The sequence below is a fragment of the Phragmites australis genome, chromosome 10 (genome assembly GCF_958298935.1).
Source record: "Phragmites australis chromosome 10, lpPhrAust1.1, whole genome shotgun sequence".
NCBI classification, from domain to species: domain Eukaryota; kingdom Viridiplantae; phylum Streptophyta; class Magnoliopsida; order Poales; family Poaceae; genus Phragmites; species Phragmites australis.
The window spans coordinates 13,882,854-13,901,269 of NC_084930.1; the positions used below are offsets into that span (position 1 = coordinate 13,882,854).

General features: G+C 43.3%; 2 protein-coding genes across 2 annotated transcripts; one reads left to right on the plus strand and one right to left on the minus strand.

Moving 5' to 3' along the window:
• Positions 1-10,269: 10,269 nt before the first annotated feature.
• Positions 10,270-17,041, plus strand: LOC133883646 (PLASMODESMATA CALLOSE-BINDING PROTEIN 5-like). The gene is made up of 4 exons (XM_062323021.1): positions 10,270-10,725; positions 11,448-11,592; positions 11,731-11,758; positions 16,669-17,041. The coding sequence occupies exons 1-4, from the start codon at positions 10,489-10,491 to the stop codon at positions 16,823-16,825; spliced, it is 567 nt and encodes a 188-aa protein (XP_062179005.1). The 5' UTR covers positions 10,270-10,488; the 3' UTR covers positions 16,826-17,041.
• A 95-nt stretch (positions 17,042-17,136) lies between these two features.
• Positions 17,137-18,013, minus strand: LOC133883648 (RING-H2 finger protein ATL66-like). Its single transcript, XM_062323023.1, has one exon. It carries the CDS (start codon positions 17,886-17,888, stop codon positions 17,424-17,426), a length of 465 nt encoding a protein of 154 aa, XP_062179007.1. The 5' UTR covers positions 17,889-18,013; the 3' UTR covers positions 17,137-17,423.
• Positions 18,014-18,416: the final 403 nt, after the last annotated feature.

Below are 18,416 nucleotides of genomic sequence, written 5' to 3' on the forward strand. Positions count from 1 at the left end.
GTGAAAATGGATTCCTACATCATAATCCTTGATCAATTCTAATCATCTTTGTTGCCTCAAGTTAAGATCCGTCTGGGTGAATATATACTTCAAGCTCTTATGATCCGTGTATATTTCACATCTTCTTCCAAGAAGACAATGTCTCCATATCTTCAAAGCATGTACCACTGCTGCTAACTCCAGGTCATGAGTTGGATAATTCTTCTCATGAGTCCTCAACTGTCTCAAAGCGTATGCTACCACTTGTCCTTCTTGCATCAAAACACATCCAAGACCTTGTCGAGATGCATCACAGTATATATCGAAGTTCTTCTGGATATCCGACAGCACAACACTAAGGCTATACTTAACTTTTTCTTAAGCTTATTGAAACTTGTTTCACAAGCGTTTGTCCATTCATACATCTTTTTATTCTTTAGCAATTCTATGAGTGGCGTGGCTATCTTTGAGAATCCTTCTATTAAGTGACAATAATAGCCTGCTAAACTAAGAAAACTTCTCACTTTTGTAACACTGGTAGGTCATCTCCAATTCAGCACATCTTTTACCTTGCTTGGGTCTACTGCAACTCCTGCTACAGATAAAATGTGTCCAAGAAATGGCACTTCTGTTAACCAAAACTCGCACTTGCTAAGCTTAGCATACAGTTGATGTTCTCTAAGCTTTCCAAGAACCATTCTTAGATGTTCCTCATGTTCTTCTTCATTCTTAGAGTAAACCAGTATGTCATCAATAAACACTACTATGAACTTATCCAGATACTCCATGAAAACTTTATTTATGAGGTACATGAAGTAAGCCACGATATTAGTTAAACTGAACGACATGACTATAAACTCATACAATCCGTATTGGGTGATGAATGTTGTCTTGGGTATACCCGATTTTTGAATCTTAAGCTGATGGTATCCTGACCCTAAGTCTATCTTTGAAAACACTTGAGTTCTAGTAAGTTGGTCGAACAGATCTTTGATTCTGGGTAAGGGATACTTATTCTTTATGGTGACATCATTGAGTGTTCAGTAATCTATGCACATGCTTTGACTTCCATCTTTCTTTTGCACAAAGAGCACAAGTGCTCCTCATGGCGAGGTACTAGGGCGAACATAACCCTTCTCTAACAACTCCTGTATTTGCTTCTTTAGTTCGGCTAGGTTGTTAGCGGGCATCCTATAGGGTCTCTTAGCTATAGGCATAGTTACAGGCACAAGATTAATTACAAACTCAATGTCTCGATCTAGTGGCATACCTGGCAATTCATATGGCAACACGTCTGAAAATTCACAGACTATCCTCCATATCTGGTCCACTATCGATCCTTCAAGATGGTTCAACTTGCACTGCTCTACTGACGGTGTGTCTACCATGAACTCTACCTTGACACCTTCTTCGTTTTCCAAGGTGACTATCCTTCTAGCACACTCTATCATTCCCTTGAACTTTTCTAACCAATCCATTCTAAGGATCACAGCGATCCCATTTGAGTCCAGGACGATGAGATTAGCTGGGAAGTCTACTCCCCTTAATTTAAGGTTTATCTTAGGGCAGAGGAGACTAGCTCTCATTTCTCCACCAGGTGATCTAATTAGCATCTTATGTCTCAAGGTTGTTACTGGTAAACTATGTTTTTGGCCACATGTTTGGATGTAATGAACGAATGTGAGGCTCTAGAATTAAACAAAATAGAGGCAGGGGCTGAGTTCACAAAGAACATACCGATTACGACATCAGGTGCATCCTGAGCTTTTTCTAATGAGACGTGGTTCGCGTGTCCCTTCACATGGTTCTGTTGAGCTCTGTTGGGTGGTGCAGATGTCTAATACTGATTGTGGTTCTAAGTTGGAGCAGGTGTCTTCGTTGGTGTGTTCAAGTTGAATGGAACCGGGGTTTGGTTCTGCCTCCTCTTTTGACACTGATTGGCATAGTGTCCAATCTCATGACATTTGAAACATGCACGTCTAGTTGGAGAATGTGGGTTAGATTTCTTGGTCAGGGCTGGTGTGTTGTAGCTGGTGTTGGAGCGAGACTGCTGGTTCACAGAACGAGGTGCTGCTTCTTAAGGTCTAAACTTAGTGTATGACTACTGCTGTCCCTAGGGCAGCGTGGTGCATGTGCAAGAGTTACTTCCTGAGTGTTATCCTTGTGAGACTATTCTTCTCTTGTGATCTTCATCAAGCATACGTTGTTTGTCTTCCAATAAAAGTTCCTTGTTTACCAAATGCTAAAAATCCAGGTAGTCATGGGTGCTTAACTGAGCTTTCATCCCATAAATGAATCCATCCAAGAAACACTCTTGTTTCTTCTCGTCAGTGTCTACATCCTCTGGTGCATGCCTTGAGAGTTGAGTAAACTTGTTGACATACTCATTCACTAACATTGACCCTTGCTTTAGGTTACGAAACTCCTTGTTCATCATAGCAATAGTGCCTGTTGGTACATGATGGCAGCGAAAAGCTTCCTTGAATTCTGTCCAAGTGACTGACTCTTGGTCCTCATGGGCTTTGCAAAAAGCATCCCACCAGTCAGCGGCAGGACCGGTGAGCTGATGTGCAACATACAGAACCTTCTCACGATCGTTGCATTGGGCGATCAACAATTTCTTCTCAATTGTCTTAAGCCAATCATCTGCATTGAGTGGCTCAGTAGTGTGGGAGAATGTGGGTGGCTTAGTCCTCATGAATTTCCCCAACTTGGATTGGTTGTGGTAGTGAGGCTATGGTGGCGCTTGATTCTAAGTAGTCTGTTGCATGTTGGTTATTGCTTGGGCCATCCCTTGCAGGATATGGGTTTGCATAACCATAAGCTGCTCCATAGTCATCGGAAGTGGTGGTGGAGGTGAGGTTTCTGTGAGATTGCCACTGCTTTCGAGGTTGCTCCTGATGTTTACCATCTGGTAGAGTAGGGCCTAGATAAGAGGAAATCACAAGATTCTAAGAAGAACTCTATGCTGTAGAGCATGATTTTACTTAAAAAACTCTTATTGTATTTATTACTATTATCAACCCTACTTGTAAGATGTGGGTGCAAACAAGGTGCCTAAGGGCAATCCTGCAACTCACATCTGAGACTCACAAACAAAAAGATCAATAATAACCAAAACTCCAAAATGATCAAAATGACACTACTAATCGATCCTTATTATTCTTACACGAGACTCCCTATCTGGTAGACATGGGGGGGGTTATAGGTTCTCCATCCGAGTCACTATCTGGGTACTCTAATCCAGAGCTAGAGAGAGGTTCAGAGCGGGCTCTCTTGCTTGAGGGCGACACTGGTGTAGGAGTGGATTCACGCAAGCGGTGTCGAAGTGTCATGTTGTCCTCTTCAGCTTCCTCCAAGTGGTGGCGAACCTCCTTCAGTTCTTGTTTGGTGTTCTCATAGAGTTGATCCAGGGTGACGGTGAGTTGAACTTGAATTTGGAGTGTTATATTCTCTTCATCGCAGTAGCATCAGACTCCAGTATCCGGGCTTGAGTCATCATGAATAGGGATGTAGCGGTACAACAAGTCCTTAGTTGTTACTTCATAGTCTAGGCACAGCGGTAGAGGGCTTGACGGGTGGTGTCTCGTATGCCTTCTTCGAAGCTGGATCTCCTTGTCTCCGTGGTGTAGGTGCGTGCAAATCTAAATTCCCCCTTGTGTGTGCGACGTCCATAGACGAAGACGGTGACAGACCATTCCATGTGGTTGGCTTGCCTTGCTCCTTTGTACATTGACTTCTTTTGGTGTCCCATGTCGGTAAGTAAGGCCCATAGAATCCTTGGCAAGATCCATTGGCGCAATCCGTTGGAATGACGAACTTCATTGAGATCCGACTCCATTTGTAGGTTTGAGCACAAGAGCAGGGTAAGTAAATCTTACTAGATGAGAGGAGGGTAAGGGGTCTTTAAGAATAGCTTTTATTCTTTTCAAAGTTTCTCTTTCTAGGGTTGACCAGCTATCTAAGGCTGCATTATAGGTCGATATGGTTCTGATACCACCTCTGTCGAGACCGATTTAAGAAACAAATCAATCTCATCTATATGCTGAGCATAGGAATCAATCCCAATACATAGTGACTTCATTGATGATAATCATTACAATATCCAAATTTAATCGAATAAACCGTCTTACAGAAGTGACCTTCGAGAGTCAAAGAACCAATTAAACTCTCAATGGAACTAAACGAACTACGAAGACTCTAATCCTTTACGACTCTTCTACAGGCATCATCGACATAGAAATCATCTTAAAATGATCCACCTTCAGCGTACACCTTGATCCCTTCTCCAACTGAGTGTTTGGTGATAGCAAAAGTGAGCACTTGTCGTACTTAGCAAGTTGTGAAGGAAATAGTATCATATGAAAGCTTGACAAGAATAAGGCTAATATGGCTCTCTTGCATAAATCAACATTTAAGTAAAAAAACATTGAAAAGCATTAATAATTAAGTGAATAACAAACCACCTCAAGATTCCATCCATCTTGACTTAACCAACTAACGAATACCTCAACCAAAGTTCCATCCACTAAGGTTGAACCCTCAATCATAGTTCCCACCACTATGACTGACCATCCTCAACTACGATTCCCACCATCATAGTTGACTCGGCTAACCAAAACATCAAGTTATAATCATGACCGTAAGCACAGCTGAATATTTAGTTTTAACTTTGCAGAGGTTGTACTTTATCCACAAGACATTTCATCCCATTTTGCCGATCATTCATTGACCGATGGAGAACTCTTACACACTACTGAGGTGTGCGATAGGAATCCACTACAAAGCCTTTACAATACCCCTCTCAGCACGTGTCCACCCGCTAATGTTTCATTGTCTCGTGATTCCACCTCAACAACAGAAGCCCCCTCTTTTGCTTTTTTTTGGATCTCAAGACATCATCCATTGACCGCTCTTCTGGCTGGTCTACACAATGCTAAGAGTAAGAAAACTACTTGGCTAGGTCCGTCCCATACCAGGCTTATGGTTGTACTATAAACACAGAAAGGTTACCCCACTAACATGTCCTTAGACTTGAGCAAGACTACCACTTTCCCAACCATACATCTCATCATACCACTTGCTCAAATTCTTATACCATGTTGCTAAAAAATTATAACATCATATTTTATCATTGTTGCATAGGACCATTATCAAGTTTGTGAACAATTATCATGGTTGCTATCCCAAAGCAAGGCTAAGCATCATCTACATATCCATAACCCAAAACCATACTATAGAGACAACGATGATAAAGGAAAAACTAGGGTAAAGCCTCACTCTTGTGATTCCCAGTAAATTATTAGCATGCATGTTTATAAAACAAAACATTTGTAAAACTGATATAAAAATGATTAAGAATACAACTTACATTCACTGAACTCAGTTCGGTCTTCAAAATCCTGACCATGCAGACTTTCTAGCTCCTCCTGAACATTGGAGTCTACTCGCAACATACGCGGAAAAATAACAACACATAAACACCAAGATCCAAAAAGAACCAAAAATCACACAACAAATATCACCACTCACAAGATCACACAACAAACATCACCGACTGGAATCATGTCGTCGACCTCCTGCTACTCCGACGAGTGGCGGAACTCAGACTCTGACACCTCGCAAACTCGGCTGGGCTACGGGTTTTCATCAGCGGTGCACAGTTGAGGCTAGTGACGGCAGGTGGCGGCTTGGAGCTTCGGGCTCTAGTCAGAACTAGGCTCTAGGCATCGATTTTTGAATGAGAAGTTGGCCAAAAGTTGCAGGATGATCTGGGGAGGTTCTAGGTATGCATATTTATAGGCGGATGACTCCCTAATCTCTAATTCAACTCAGATTTGAAAAGAGGCGACGGTGGCAATCCGAATTCGAATTTGGCAATTTAAACGTGCTTGGATCTCTATCTCTTAGGCAAAAGATCACGCATAGCTTTGAGATTCTTCCTGCTTTTGATTCATTGCTTATCTCCATCTCTATCTCGTGAATTTGATCGGGACTTTGCGCGCCCGATGGATGAACTCAAGTGCACAACTCGTGATCGGCTCGGGCTTTAACAATATTAGCACAGGCATGAGCTTCTAGAAGCACTAGCGAACTTATTTGGGTAGTTGGTGCTTGCTCTCTGGCTCTGACGCGACGTCGACAGCGAGGTGGTGCCAGCTGCTGCTGCTACGAGCTGAAGCAGAGAGGGAGAAGAGAGTATGGAGGGCGGGCTGGGCTGGCAGATGAGCTGGGCTGGCTGGAGTTGGGCCGAACAGAGAGAAGAGAGGAGGAGAGAGCTGGGCTTTGGTCCATTCAGCTTGAAAGCTTTTCTTTTCCCATTCTTTCTCTCTCATGTATATACACATGTATTTTTATACTTATACAACACCACATATATATAGGCTCACATAAACAAGAAATCAAAGATATACATATATATATTCTCTTTGGATTATTTAACTTTACAAATTATTTTATTTCCTTGGATAAGTTTTATATTTTCTTGGTTTTAGGATTTAGGGCTGTTACAAATGCCTTGAACCACCCGAATTGCTACATCACACGATGCGGGGAATACTTTTCAATGCAGGTGTCGAACATGATGGTGCTTCGCATTAGCCAGTACTCCTGGTCCCATGTGCACAAGACAAAAAGTCCGAGGGGGCGTGTGTGTGTACCTCCTCGTTAGTGTATGGCCTCCACGTGATGTCATTCACCGTCCGCTTATTGAACTACAAAGTGAAGTCTGGGTACGCACAGAGGGTTTGCACACTGGCAAGTCGGTTGTGCACCAAAACTTTGTTAGACGAACATAGTAATGCAATGATTTAATGTATGCATGAAGAGTTGATAGCTCTTACCCACCATTGGCACCACAAAGACCCTATGGTTGGCTCTTCGATGCCATCTACTAGAAACTAGTACGTGATGTGGTCATCAACCGACCGACCGATGGCGAACCTATTGTACGACCACATCTGTGACAGTAGTGGACACCTAGTGAAGATCACATTCCAATGAACTTCATGTGGGAATCGCAAAGGCCCCTGTACATAGCAGCCGGCACAGTTGAAGCACAGGCTCCTAGCATATGGGACCATGCTCCGTGACACCGAGTTGTCATGGGTCTCGGTGAACATGATCCAACAGAAAAATCACAACAAGTACTCCTCCAAGTGGCGTGAGACGTTGTCGTCACCTGCTAGTGGTTGGATGTTCTCCTCTTGTGAATTACGAAATGACAAAAAATAAGTTAATCAGTAGTAACATGAACGACATGAAATTACATTACACAAACGATGTACCACAAACTATATGAGGAAGACTTTCGTTGGGCTGTGCTTCTCCGACCCAAGAATCATCCTCATGGGGGCCAAGCCGTCCCTTTTAACAACGGTTTTGAACTGGGCAAGGAAGTCAATGCACCACATCATGCCTATGTCCCTCGTGCCAACTATGACACTCGTGCAAGGTAGGCCATGCAGCAGGGAGACATCCTTAAGCATGGGCACCATCCCGCTGCACAGAAGGTGGAAGGTGTGCGTCTTGGGATGCTACCTATCCACAAGCACTGCCAAGAGGGCCTTGTCGTAGCTAAAGTGGCTTGCCAACTCAACACTCGTAGCACCGCATCCACCTCCACCATCCTGCACAATGAAAGAAGCCCAACAACATGCAACCTACAAACAAAATACATTTAGCGAAGACTTTCAACAATAAGGTGTATACAACGATAGATAGAAGTTATGCAAACCTTGGGATCCAGCGAGCATCGATCCTCATGATTTCATCCAGCACATTGGGTCATAGTACCAGGAGCTCATTAGCCTGCATGACGGTTAGGTAGGACTGGTATCTAATGTCGAGCTGAGGGTCAAGCAGCTCCGGGTGCGCTTGATACATACCTGCAAGTTTGAAAGTTAATTAGACTTTGTTAAGCAAAACAAATAGAAAGTAACAAATAAGAGTGCAACATATGGCATGAGAGATTAAAGTGTTTAATGCGTAGAGAAATATGTTAACATAGTCCCATACATACATTTCACAAGACATAATGTACTCGACAGAATAGCAATCATGAATTAACACATCACAACAGTAGTCATAATAATAATCTCATGACTAGAATATCAAATTACAATGTTGCATACACTAATATTCATCACACCATAAATTACAACATGAATCAAACTCAATGAGTTGCCAAAGCCGACGATCGACGAGCACAAGAACGTCTCCCATCTGCAGCTGAGATGGAAGGACCTGCTTTAGCGTGGTTGGCACTAGGCACACCAACGGTGCATTTCTTGTAAGTGTGGAATGTTCCGTTGCACTTTCTACACCATTTCATGCGATAACCGACTTCTACTTCATAGATATCATTATGGATCCTCATCATCCATTATCGTCCCTTCTTCTGCTTCATCTTGTCGGGAACTTGGATGAACACGCAGTCCGGCCAAGGGTCCTTTATGAATGTACCATAAATCCCAAAACCATATACCTCATGATTCCATGTGCTGAAGAGAGTTCCTTCTTGAATTAGTCCGAGACATACCTTCAAGTCCTCATGTCCTTCATAGCACACACGGCAATCACATGTGAGCATCGCTTGGGCAGTAGCATCGGCTTGTAGCAACTACAAAAGCACATGTCATATAATAGGGTGCACTCCTAGATAACTCTCTCACGCTTGCCCCCCTCTTGCCTTTGTCCCTGCACATAACTTTGTATCTATGCTGTATATTACCCATGGCATTTGCCCGGTGTATCTTTGCCTTTCTCCGTATTGTCTTCCATGTACTTAGTGATATTAATCCAATAAATCCGACCTTATATCTCTGCAAAATAGCTAATTAGTGTTTACCATGTTTTTAAGATAATAGGATTACCATAATTGGGACATCATTTGGATCTACCATGTTTTCTGTATAAAGACTTCTATGTTTTATTTTTTAGCATAAATAGCATCACATTTGTTATATTTTCTCTATTCTCATGTGTTAACAGCTTATGCTTTTCTTCTTTTTTTTCATACTTCCTAGATTTCAATCAACTGAATCTATAAAATCTTTGGCCAACGGCGCCGGTAGAGAGATTAAAGTTGGGGTTTTGTTGCTCTAGGAGGCTATTGAGTTATAGAGAGGCACAGAGTTGCGACACTACCCGCAGTGGGTGAGGTGTGGTTGTGCAGTGATGATGCAGTGGCGCTGCAGTGCCATGAGTGGCGGCCGGGCGGGGTCAGTGACAGGGGTGCTTAAATTGGAATGGTTAGTGCGGCAGTGGACGGCGACGACGAGAGAGCCACCAGAGATGGGTGTAGGCAAATGGGATGGGAGAGCCAGTCGACGACTGGCGTTGGGTGGAAGAAACAAACCATCATTGAGAGAAAGAAGCGAGAGGTGGAGGACAACTCTTGGATTGTTAGATCATGATCCAAGATTGGACAAACATCAACTAAAATTTGGATCATTTATTGGTTTGTAAGGTATTTTAAGCCTATGCCTTTTGCTTTAATGTTACTGGGAATGTTTGAAGCATGCTACTTGTACTACTATGAGTATGTTTTGATTAGTGATTTTATGATGTGGAAAAGAATAGTAAATTTATATTGGACATAGGAATGTTGGCGCATCATATTGTGCAATTCATGACAAATCAATTTTCTATGTACTTGCCTATTCATTATCGACTACAAGTTATGTTGGAGAGGTAACATAGATATTACAGGTAATTTGTAGAAATTGTTGTAACATTATACAATTTTTATTTACTTATGTGACTCCACAACTAGCGTCGAGATCCCCTGCCATCCTTCACCACTAACCATCAAGTCAAAGTGGATATGTGCTTCGAGCTCTATGTCACAAGTGTGCCCTTTAGATGGTGTTTCTAACATGTCGTTCTTTGTCAGATGTCGGTACACCAGGATGGCTACATGGTTGTTGCCATATTCTCGGAGGGTTTGCTGGTGTTCATTGCTGCTGGTGATGATTGTTGGACAGCGTTGAAGAATCGAACAGACAACAATGAAGACAATAATTATTATCCAGAAGTTTACTTCAACGCATGAGAAATGTGGTCATCAGGAACTAATATGTGGACCTCTTTTTTGGGGACATGGATAGTCAAGCACATTGATCCTTGATGGTGTGAGGATTTGAGATTCACATCAGTGAAGACTCGTCTGAGCGTGAGTTTTATTTGGCTATGTAAGTAGTGGTCAGCTTGTACTGATATGAACGTACCACTATGGTATAATACAATAATACTTGTGATTATTAGTACAGTAGAGACGAACGAGTTAAAGAAAGATCACAAGCACATTTCCGGGCCTAGTACCCACTGGAAAGCCGGAGAGGAAGCGAAAGCGCCGCCAGACGCGCAGCTGTAGCACATTGCACTACGACATCAGTCCACTTCACTCTCAACACACCTCACCGCCTGTCCTGTCTGTCCCACTCCCAACGGTAGCATTTGAATCCTCCGATTCTTCCCAAATCGTCGCCGTCCAGGTGAGGTCACCCAATGTCCGCATCCTCCCCTCCCCATCTCCTCCTCCTCCTGCTCCTCCTCGCCACGCGCGCGTCCTCCGCCGCTGCGTGGGTGAGCAGCAGGCGCCAGCTGTGGTGTGTGGCGAAGAACAACGCGGAGGACGCCGCGCTGCAGAGCGCCATCGACTGGGCGTGCAGCGCCGACGGCGGCCGCGCCGACTGCACCGCCATCCAGCAGGGCGGCACCGGCTACGATCCTCCTAACCTCCAGGTGCACGCCTCCTACGCCTTCAACCAGCGCCATATATTAGCAGGTTCAGGCTAGGTGACCGAACAGGGCCCCCAAATTTTGCTTAAGTACATACTAAGCAGCAGCTAATTATCATATTAGGTGAGAGGAAACAGTACAACAGTTAACAACCTTCATTCGTTTCCTTTCCTAGACAGCAAGCACCTTCCCTGTCCCACCTCTTACTCTCTCTCTTGTTTCCTCACGTCTGTCCCTTCCTCTTTCTCTCTCTGCTCAAGATTGAATCCCGATTGTCATTGGGTCTGCAAGTCGACATCGGATCAAGGTTCAAGCAAAAGCATGCCTTTTCATTTCTTGCTGAACATGAACTTCCATGTGCCGATGTCTGAATCTTTATTTTTGTTCTATTTTTGAAGTAGGGAGGCGTTGAAGACTACCTTTACTCTTTTTGCATGAATGTATAATGTAACTAATGTAATTCTTGGAGCTGGTCATCCCTGTCTTCATTTTTTCTTAGCAAGAGCAGTGGAAAATCAAGGGTATTTGGTTTATGCATCTTGTTTTTAATTTGGACTGAAAATAGATACTTAAATTAATTTATTTCATCCTACAAACTCTAAATGCTGCATAATCTCAGAGCTGGAGGTCTCCCAAACATGTTTTAGTATTTGAAGAAAAATATGTTGTAGTTATATAATGAAATGGAAATATATTTTGGTTATCGGTGTATTTCTCAAATGTAGAGCCTCATTTTGCGATCAGCACCGGCGCCTCAAATTCTTAGGTATGGCCCTGCCTTCAGCTACTACTTCCTCCGCGCCATCGACGCCGCCAACCCTGCCTCCTGCTACTTCTCTGGCGCCGCCGCGCTCACCGCGCTAAACCCCAGTAAGCACCCGGAATCTCGCCGAACAGCATCCTTGGATTTGAATATTTTTTATTTAGTTTTAGTTCTTTATTTAGTGTTGTAATCTTTGTGCGGAGATGTGTAACCGTGTGGCGTCGGTGTTGCGACTTGTTTTGCAGGTCATGGGCGCTGCGTGTTTCCTTCCAGGTTAGTGCACTGCACCTAGTCTCCATATTTGTATCGTCCTTCTTTTGGGTCGCATGTATATACGCTATCGTGGAGTGTCGTTTTAATCTTCTGGAATCCTGAATCTTGGGTGTTGGTCTAGAGTTTTAGGAACGGAATATTTCATGCTATTGTGCCATTGAGCAGCCCAGCGAGCCTCTAGGCTATGTTGTGTCTTGCCAGAGGCGAGTTGAGCTGACCGATCCGGCCGAGACAGCTCAACACTGCCCACACAACCTGAAGGGCATGAAGCCCTGCAATTGCTCCTGCCACATCTTCCTTTCATTGTCTCGCAACTTTGCGCCTGCAATTGCTAAAGTTTGTGCCCGTATTTGCAATTCCACACATAAGCACAGCCAACTGTTGTTCCCTACCTACCGTTGATGAAATGGTTCCGTTCTCTTGCCAAAATTTTGGACAAACCTTCGAATGGATACTCTACTTTTAAGATCTTCCATCAATCAATGTCCTCCATTGATCCAAATCCTCTTCGTGATTACCAACCCTTTGCAAGTACGTTGTGTGACTGCACCTTGAAGTGATAGATGTCAACCATAGAGTTGAAGCAATCTCGCAGATATTAAATGACTTCTTCAAGTCAGGGATATACTGAACTTCTGTCAGTGTGCAGTCTGCCCAACCATGCATCTTAAAGTAGCCAACCTAACCTTAGTAACCACCTCTTGCAACCGCTAAGAGAACAATTCCATGTGCTGGGTGTAGAGATAACATATGTGGAAGCAACAACCCCATAGTTGTTACGGCGATGTGGCAAGGCGAGGCGCGGCGCGGTGACACACCACCTTCACACATTTACAACGCTTATGGCGTGTGGCATGACGTGATGACGTCATACACATATTGGCGTGGCGAATACACAAATCACAGTATATGATAGTAGGAAATTATATTGGCAAATGACAATGTAAATGTTGCCCAAAAGGGATAGTCTAGGATTTAGTACATCAAAATAGCAATGTGCATGCTACTGCTTGTGTTATTGCTATCTAGTGTGCTTGTGCTACTGTTACTGCTACTGCTACGTGCTATCTACACTCTAGTGTGCTCTCTGTGTGTGTCGCTGTGTGCTATATAGAATAGAACACTAGAACAGAGTTTCAAACCTTGAACTGGAGATACTGAGCTTAAGCTTGACTACAAACTGCGTAGGGGCAACGAAGGGGCTTGAGCTTGACTTCGGGTATACACACTTATCAGGAGCCCACTTAGAGCTAAATTAGCTGACTAGTCTAACTGCACAAGGTCGAAGCAGTAAAGCCCAAAGCCCAAAGCCCACAACTTGCTCATGCTATTGTGCCATCGAGCAGCCTAGCGAGCCTCTAGGCTATGTTGTGTCTTGCCAGAGGCGAGTTGAGCTGACCGATTCGGTCGAGACAGCTCAACATTGCCAACACAACCTAAAGGGGCATGAAGCCCTGCAATTGCTCCCGCCACATCTTCCTTTCATTGTCTCACAACTTTGCGCCTGCAATTGCTAAAGTTTGTGCCCATATTTGCAATTCCACACATAAGCATAGCCAACTGTTGTTCCCTACCTACCGTTGATGAAATGGTTCCGTTCTCTTGCCAAAATTTTGGACAAACCTTCGAATGGATGCTCTACTTTTAAGATCTCGCATATATTAAATGACTTCTGCAAGTCAGGGATATACTGAACTTCTGTCAGTGTGCAGTCTGCCCAACCATGCATGTTAACGTAGACAACCTAACCTTAGTAACCACCTCTTGCAACCGCTAAGAGAACAATTCCATGTGCCGGGTGTAGAGATAACATATGTGGAAGCAACAACCCCATAGTTGTTACGGCGATGTGGCAAGGCGAGGCGCGGCGCGGTGACACACCACCTTCACACCTTTACAACGCTTATGGCATGTGGCATGACGTGATGGCGCCATACACATAATGGTGTGGTGAATACACAAATCACAGTATATGATAGTAGGAAATTATATTGGTAAATGACAATGTAAATATTGGCCAAAAGGGATAGTCTAGGATTTAGTACATCAAAATAGCAATGTGCATGCTACTGCTTGTGTTATCGCTATCTAGTGTGCTTGTGCTACTGCTACTGCTATGTGCTATCTACACTCTAGTGTGCTCTCTGTGTGTGGCTGTGTGCTATATAGAATAGAGCACTAGAACAAAGTTTTAGACCTTGAACTGGAGCTACTGAGCTTAAGCTTGACTACAGACTGCGTAGGGGCAACGAAGGGGGTTAAGCTTGACTGCGGGTATACACACTTATCAGTAGCCCACTTAGAGCTACATTAGCTGACTAGTCCAACTGCGCAAGGCCAAAGCAGCAAAGCCCAAAGCCCACAACTTGCTCAACCAGCAAGCCAACCTACCCATCGTCGGTCCATCCCAAGCCATGAGACTTGATCCCGCACCACAGCTCCACAAAAGCATTGCCCATTCACACAAAGCAGTGCGAGCCAGAGAGGCGGGCAGAGCGGCGGGCTAGGTGACGGGAGGGCAGATTGGTAGCGGGGGCGGACGACGTCACAATGAGATCCAGGCAAGGAGGAGGAGATCCGGCGGCTACGGAGGACACTATATTCATTGAAATCGTGGCGTCAGCATGGTGACCGCGGATTTTCCACCACGGCACTATATCGTTGCTATGAACAACCCAAATCTCATATCTATTCTTTAGAAATATCTGGTTTACTAACGACAAGTACATTTGGATCATCTTGAGCTACTGCGTTGAGCATATACTCTTCATTTTCTTCACTCTTGCTCTTTGATCATGTGACCTGCCTCGTCTCATAGATGACATACACATTTGCCCTTGTTTTTGGCTTTTCCCATTCTTCTTCCCACGACTCTTTGATTTTGCCTTCAACAAATACGGAAACCAATGCTTGATCACCCTAGGATGAAGAATCTGGTGGCTTCTTCAAGGAGTCCACCTTCATCACTTAATGTGATGTTTGGAGAGCATTGTGCTAGTATAAATGATATGATGGGGTGCACAAACTGTGAAACTAGTGCCCTCCCACCGTTGTTACTTAATTGCATGTTTAAGAAATCTGATTTAGTTGTTCAAGAATTAGGAACATCAACAACATTAATACAAGTTGGGAGATTAATGATACATGTTGTTTACAAACCTAGGTAATAGAGTTCCTACCAATCTAAAAAGAAAGGAGCATCAATCATTGCTTGCTTCTCGAAGACGCAACCAAATTTAACATAAGACTTCATCACCTCAGCTAGGATTTCATTGTATCGAGTGGAAATGCAATTTTATATACATGTACTTTCTCAAAAAATTCATATATGTACATCATGTTAAAATCTACCCTTACAAACAGTTGTGCAACAATATGTTCATATATGCATGGTAAAAAAAGAGATAAGTCATCTTTGTGCAGAAGATAAGCCTTATCTCTTACTTTTTGTTTGGCATATATATGAACATATTTCTGCATAGCTTTTGAGGTTGCACATATTATAACATGATGTACATCTATGAATTTTATGAGAATCTTTTAAACACACATATCCAAACTTAGGTAAACAAAAATTTGCATTCTTGACTTGAGCTGATCCTTTCATAGTCTTTAACAAGGGTTCCTTCATTGTTTCTTCTGAAGCATCCTTAAGCATTATTTTATTGTTATAGTTCCTTAAACATTGTTGGTTCTCTCATTGATGGTTCGCTGCAATCTAGTGTCAATGTTTTGCACCTCAAGAATTCCAATGTCTCACAACCAGAGCACATGATTCCTTCCAAATGTAAAACTGACGTGTTGAGTGAGACTGCACACACAATTTGATCAAAAAAATAAAGTGCATTCGGCACTTCTACTATTGAGCTTAACAATGTTAACAAGAAAAGTTGGACATCACAACACTCAAAATTGACTTCCATCATGGTTGTTTTACAGTTACAGCCCCCCCCCCCCCCTATCATTATCGTTTCAGCCCAAACCAGCTGACCTCCACACATAGGGCAAAGCATCAGTAGAAGGCCCTCCTTTGCTTCCGTAGTCCAAGAACCAAGTATTTGGCTCTTGATATAGGCCCTGATCTCATGATCCAGCAACCAGTAGGCAAAATTTTCTGATTTTCACCATATTAGTTTCCCTGGTTAAAAGGCGTCATGCTAACTTATTCTTAGCACACAACATTCTACCCTAGACCCTCTAACCTGTTGTAGATTGCAAGATACTTGCTTTTTCTTGTAATATGTCTGGTTGTACATTATAAGTACAGAACTGTTGAAAGTGTTCAAATGCACATTCGTTGTTTTCTTCTGCAAGATTCAAATGAAGTGACAATATAATATTTTCTATTCTCTTCTGCAAGATTCACCAAAAGATTGTTGCAGTTTGCGAACTGATATCCTTCAACAGTTCAGTATAATTTTGAAATCAACTGCTGATTATGCCCTAAGTATATAGATATATACCAAAAAAAAAATCTAAAATGGTACCTATTTGCTAAATTTGGTGCGGCATTTATTGTAGTTCTGAAACAAGCTTTAGCCTTACATACTGATCTAAAGTTAATTGGAAATTATTTCAAAACCACTCGTATCTTACTGAAGCATATTTGTTTGCATGACAGAAAATAGATATTTCTGTAGATTGTTCAAGATTTACAATTTGTATTTTGAACCTCACTACTTTCCCGTCTGTAGCTCTTGGAAATCGGGGCTACTTGCTCTAAAATATAAATGAAGAATTGGGGCTGCTTCCTCTATATAAAAAGAAATGAGAGCTGCTCTGTGCTGTTTAAGCTAATCTTTCTCATGTTAAAACATGCATACCTGAATTCTATTTTCAGTTACATCTGCAGTAAGCCAGTATTATGTCAAGTATCTGCCAAACCATCAAGACTTCTTTGTACAATGCAGTTCATCCCCGAAAAATGGCAGCTTCACAGGAACAACAACCTACGGTTCAACCGGTGCAGATTTAAGCCACAGTTCTTCATGGAAATTCGACTTCTGGTCGTGGCTCTTACATATATCTGTATCTGTAATGTTTTCAGCTGCCACACATTTGTTATAAACTTTCTTAAACTCTGTTCTGCGAGCATGATAAACTATCAGACTGCAGGAATGCAGTTTGTTCTCCGTTGTGATTGCTGCTGCATTGTTTGGGGAGGCTGTGGAGAGAAGAAAGAATTCAATCTCTGCTGCTCCCCCTTTCTCCCCCTCATGTTCTTTTAGATGAGTATTCGAAGAATCCCGAGTCTTCTTCAGTTTCATATAGTTGATTCAGTTATGCTTCGTTCTTGTGTGTTCATCCTCCTGCTCACTGTAAATCTCGTTATAGCATGCTTAGTGGCTACACCGACCTGTTGTCTTGATATCATGATGTTTATGTCATGCATTCGCACTGTGGGATGGGCTGTGCCCTGATTTTATCTACTACCTTACATGCTGAAACTGGAAAGATAGTTTCTAATCTGAAGTTAACAATTCATGAATCCCTGACAATTGAGATGTCAATATGCTCCCATAGTCCCATTCCCAGTGAGGCGTTGTACGCACATTTGCATAATACAGTACATTGTAACAGCCTATATGCAGCTTGAGCTTAAAGTTCAGTAAAAGGAGAAAAAGTCCTACTACAAATATTTCTTGCAGGTGTGTGTCACGATCATCTATGCAGGTGCAGGGTAAGTCTGAGGAAGCTGCCTAGTCGTCTCCTGGTCAGCCTCCCAGGGACCAACCCTGCAGCGGCAAAGGGGGCACGTCGAGCGTGAAAACAGCCACTGGTCGATGCAGTCGCAGTGATAGACATGGCTGCACGCAGGCAGCAGCTTCACCATGGCGCCGACCTGGATCACGCCGAGGCAGACCGCGCACTCCGTGCAGCTCTCGCCCTTGCCGCTGTGCCTGACGAGCCGGTTGTACATGAATGGAGGGAGGCCCGCAGCCGTGGCGGAGAGCGGCAGGAGCTCTTCTGATTCTTCTCCCGCTGCTGGACTTGCAAGGTCGTCCGCGGAAGGTTGGGCCCGTCGGTGCGCGAGGTGCTTGTACAGCGTGAGGAGGGCGAAGGTGGCGGCGACTGACGCCGTGATGGAGCAGAAGAAGAGGAGGTTGTCAGGTGACATCGCGAAATGCATAGTGCTGAATTGAGCTGGAGAAGAGCGTCGGCAGACTGAACTGTGGAAGGTTCAATTTATGCCATCTGATTGCGTACATTGGCACACTGCTTCCTCTAGCAACCTTTTGAGTTGAAATAGTCTGTACTGATGATTGGGCTGGTGTGTGTTGAGAAGCTGAAGCCTTCACAGGCACTTGTTTGGTGGTTGGCGTAGCGACCATTCGTTTCATTGATTTGGAAGGGTTGGTAGTGCAGTTCTGTAACGAATGCAAGATCCTTGTCTGCATCTGACCGGGCACAATACACATATTTTTATCAGAACATATAGTTTCAGCCTTTCAGGGGTAGTGTTAGTATTACCGACAAGAACTTGCTGATTAAACGAAAACGACAGGGCATACAGATTAGGCGAACGATCACATCAGAAACTTGTGAATATAGGTTGTTAAACCTAATTTAAATGATCATATTTCTTTGTGTGCTGGGAATTTATCACGTATTCGCTAGATTGATCACCAATCAACATCGATCACCAGAAATCTAAAAT

Bases quoted from the DNA above. Each gene is read 5' to 3' on its own strand.
- LOC133883646 (XM_062323021.1), top strand. From the start codon at position 10,489: ATGTCCGCATCCTCCCCTCCCCATCTCCTCCTCCTCCTGCTCCTCCTC. The intron at 11,593-11,730 runs GTAAGCACCCGG...CTTGTTTTGCAG, and splicing joins GCTCACCGCGCTAAACCCCA to GTCATGGGCGCTGCGTGTTT. The intron at 11,759-16,668 runs GTTAGTGCACTG...TGTACAATGCAG, and splicing joins CGCTGCGTGTTTCCTTCCAG to TTCATCCCCGAAAAATGGCA.
- LOC133883648 (XM_062323023.1), bottom strand. From the start codon at position 17,888: ATGCATTTCGCGATGTCACCTGACAACCTCCTCTTCTTCTGCTCCATC.